The sequence below is a fragment of the Poecilia latipinna genome, unplaced genomic scaffold (assembly GCF_001443285.1).
Source record: "Poecilia latipinna isolate Pla-1442-1.1 unplaced genomic scaffold, P_latipinna-1.0 Scaffold193, whole genome shotgun sequence".
In the NCBI taxonomy this organism is placed as follows: Eukaryota; Metazoa; Chordata; class Actinopteri; order Cyprinodontiformes; family Poeciliidae; genus Poecilia; species Poecilia latipinna.
In genome coordinates, this window is record NW_015112809.1 from 361,495 (window position 1) to 365,623 (window position 4,129).

At 38.8% G+C, this 4,129-nt stretch overlaps 1 protein-coding gene across 3 annotated transcripts in view; it reads left to right on the top strand.

Annotated features, from left to right (window-relative positions):
- The window catches only part of LOC106946481 (poly [ADP-ribose] polymerase 14-like), a 32,975-nt gene that overhangs the window by 10,275 nt on the left and 18,571 nt on the right, over positions 1 to 4,129 (top strand). For 2 of the 3 annotated variants that reach the window (XM_015030833.1, XM_015030832.1), the window contains exons 8-11: positions 1,950 to 2,012; positions 2,101 to 2,277; positions 2,361 to 2,540; positions 3,287 to 3,898. The exons of the other annotated variant lie outside the window; for it this stretch is intronic. In XM_015030833.1, coding sequence (XP_014886319.1) covers positions 1,950 to 2,012; positions 2,101 to 2,277; positions 2,361 to 2,540; positions 3,287 to 3,898 — 1,032 coding nt within the window. The remainder of the gene's footprint in view (positions 1 to 1,949; positions 2,013 to 2,100; positions 2,278 to 2,360; positions 2,541 to 3,286; positions 3,899 to 4,129) is intronic. 3 annotated transcript variants of the gene reach the window in all.

Consider the following 4,129-nt stretch of genomic DNA (forward strand, 5'->3'; position numbering starts at 1 on the left):
TAACTACGCGGATGATACACAGCTCTACATCATAATGTCACCAGGTGACTCTGAACCCATCCAATCACTGAACAGATGCTTAGAACAGATCAATGTGTGGATGTGCCAAAACTTTCTCCAGCTGAACAGAAACAAAACTGAAGTTATTATCTTTAGACCTAAAGAGGAGCGAACTAGAATCAATGCTCAGCTTCAGTTATTACAACTGAAAACTAGTGATCAGACCCAAAACCTGGGAGTAGTGATGGACTCTGACCTGAACCTTCAGAGCCACATTAAGACAGTCACAAAATCGGCCTTCTATCACCTGAAGAACATCTCCAGGATTAGAGGACTGATGTCTCAGCGTGATCCAAATAAACTCATCCATGCGTTTATCTTTAGCCGCATTTATTACTGCAACAGCGTCTTCACAGGTCTGACTAATAAATCAATCAAACAGCTGCAGCTGATCCAGAACGCTGCTGCTCGCGTTCTCACTAAAACCAGGAAGATAGAGCACCAGTTTTAAAGTCCCTTCACTGGCTCCCTGTAGCTCAAAGAATAGACTTTAAAATACTGTTGTTAGTTTATAAATCACTGAATGGTTTAGCACCACAATATATTACAGATCTGCTGTTGTTGTATCAACCTTCCAGACCCCTCAGGTCTGCTGGTTCTGGTCCTGCTCTGCATCCCCAGAACCAGAACCAACAGAACCAAATGAGGAAAAGCAGCATTCAATTTCTATGCACCACAAACCTGGAACAAACTTCCAGAAAACTGTAAAACAGCTGAAACACTGAGTGCCTTTAAATCTCGACTTAAAACCCACCTGTTTAGAGTTGTATTTGAGACATAATCAATTACGAATTTAATGACGGCTCTTGACTTAATGTAATGTTTTGATTGTTGATTCTATGTTGCATGACTCTGTGTTTTTGTGTTTGTTATGATGTAAAGCACTTTGAAGTGCCTTGCTGCTGAAATGTGCTATACAAATGCTATACAAACACTAACAGTATTACAAAAAAGAGCCGTCAGAGTAATACACAATGCTAGTTTTCTTGCACACACAAATCCTTTATTTGTTAAGTCTAATTTATTAAAATGGCAGGAAATTGTGAAATATCAAACTGTTCTACTTATGTATAAAAGCCATTACAATCTGTTACCTAAACGTCTTCAGGAAATGCTTTATGAAAGGGAGGGCGGGCACAACCTAAGGGGAGCGCTGAATTTCAAAATATGTAGCATCCGAACAACTATGACAAGATTTTTTGTCACTGTAACTGGAGTGAAACAATGGAACGAACTGAATATGGAATTAAAACAATGTCCAAAGCATTAACCAGTTTAAAAATAAATACAAAGCTATTCGTATTACTCAGATAGTGCAGGGAACATTAGCTGTATGTCAGGGGTATTTGCAATTTGTCACTATTACTATCAGTATTATCCGTACACTTTCTTGTCTCATGAGAGCTGGTTTGTAACCATTTTATCTATGTATTATAATTTATTGTTGGCTCTTTAGCATGGTATATTGAAGAGGCACATGAATATTCTTACATGGTTTTATTTGCAAATTTTTGATAACTATTGAGTCAGTAGAAAATATATTTCATTAAATTGAGATAAGGGGTAGGATTAAATATGTGTTCACTTCTTCCTACTACTTTTCAAACAGAACAGTTGTGGAAAACAAATAATTTTGTTTACCACAAAAATTATTTGTTTTTGTGGTAAACGTGTTTTTGTCTGTCCTACTAATTGCTTGTTCTGTTGTTTTTAAAACCCTTTTGAAATAAATAAATTAAAGTGAATAAATAAATCTGCCAAAGCATCAGGTCCTCTTTATCAAACAAATGTGGAGCTTTATTATGACTGTTTGCTGAGCCTTAGCTCAATGTGCATCAGCTTACAAACCTGGTGAAAAATGTTTATGTGTGCATAATTATTTATTGCAGAAGGAGTTTGCAAAGATATTTTAACCGTAGCTGGACCAGAAGTGGAAGCTCAGCTGAGAGCAGGTGAGAGAGGAGAAAGATCACATGTTCCAAAGCAAAACACAGCTCAGAGCCTGTTTTTATGGTGATTTTCTGTGCTTTGTGTGTACAGCGGCTGTGAGCCAACAACCTATTTGTGCGACAGAGCCTGGACTGTTCCCCTGTAAAGCAATTTTACATGTTTGTGGAAAGAAAGACGCAAATGTCATTGAACAACTTGTGTGCAGCATCATTGACTCCTGTGAAAAACTAGGAGTTAGCTCTGTAGCGATTCCTGCTATCTGTGCAGGTAAGTATATTGTGTTTTTTAGAGAGCACACCATAATGTTGCAGTGTGTGGTTGAACTCTGTGTGGACAATCTGTTTCTGCAGGAGCCGGTGGGCTGGACCCTGCAGTCGTTGCAGGTGCAATCCTGAGAGGAATCAAAACGGCCACATCATCCGGTCCTTTTTACAGCCTCACCTCCATCCGCCTTGTCCTGATTAAAATCAACGTCTTCTTAGCTTTTAAAGAAGAAGCAACACAGATGTTCCCCACTTCTGGAAGAAAAGGTAACAGAACTTTTTTTTACAAATATATTTTGTTCAGATTTGGTTCAGAGTCACAGATCTAATCTCTGCTACACCTTTACAAAAACTTAAGGCTCTAAATAAAAACAAGTTTTAATAAGTAACTCCACTTAATAAAATTCTTCAGAAATATTGATTTATTGCAGTGGTTCTCAATACAAGTCTATGAAAGCAATGTAGCAGTTTAGCTAGTTTTGATTTATATGGCATAAGGTGGCAGTTTATCATGATTCAGCCAAAGTAATGAAATAACAAACTGTTTATTGTCAATGTGTTTCTTCCTATTGAGCAGTGAAAATAAATAAAACGTGTAACATGTCTTTTTCTTTAAGTATTTACTTTGGGCTGTTTGTTAGTGCTGCAGAGCCACAGCTAACAGCTAACAGCTAGCTCCTCACTTAGCTTAACGGAGCCTGTGTCGTTCAGCAGCGCAACTGTTGCTCCTCCTACACTTTGGACTGAACCATTGTTCTAACAATAGTGGGGGTGGGGGGACCTAAAAATTCATTCTTATTTTTTTCTCAGATGAATGGCAGATTTACTTCGTTCTTTGTTTCTATTGCCTTTTTTATATTGATATTGTTTAAATACAAGGGTTTCTTTCATGATTTCTTTGGGGGGGGGGAGGGGCAATTCTAGACTCTTCCAAGATTGGGAGGTCCGGACTCCCCCAACTCTCTAAATATTATGTTCGGACTTTTCACAAATGTCTTTGACCTTTTTTCCAGCACCACCATTTCAGGTGCCTCAGGTACAACAACAGGCACCTTTACCTCTGGTTGCTGACCTCAGCATATATGATACCATTCCTGTGAGTGAGCCATCGACATTCCTGTTCCTGGGTCTTACCAGAAAGGATGTTAATGATGCCATGGAAAAAATGAAGAATCTTTATAAGAATCAGTGTACTGAACACACCTTCCCCAAAGAGCAGCTAGACAGTCTCAACGCAGACGACATGTTAGATCTTCAGCAGCTGGTGAGGATGGAGGGTCTGTACATGAAGAAGGATCCGTCTGGAAACCTGATGGTGAACGGTATGAAAGACGGGGTCAACAGGGCAATTGTGAAGTTCAATTCAAACCTGCACGGCACCCTGACGAGAGAGGTGAGAGGGAGGGATGAGGATGATTTGTACAAACGTGTGATGTGGTGCATCCTGGGAAAAAATGGAAACTGGGACAGAGTCCCCAAAACAGCCAATTACAACCTGGAAAGGAGGGATGTTACAGGAGGAATTGTGGATGCACACGGAGTCTTGTGGCAAGTGGATCTACAAAACTTAATGGTCTCAGCTAAAGGCTACAAAACAAACCTCAAACGACTTGAGAATCTGGAAGGTGAGAAAATTACATTTTAAAAGTATCTATGAAGTATGTCACAAACTACTTTTACTCAGCATTTTGCAAAATGCTTATTGATGTGTTATGTGTCAGCTAACTAATGTGCTGTCATTACCGTCTTCATTTTTGTTAAAGCCCTGTCCTTTTTCTTTAAATATACATATATATATTTCCACGTATTACACTAAGTAGTGACTACTACAGCTCAAATATCATATTACTAGATTT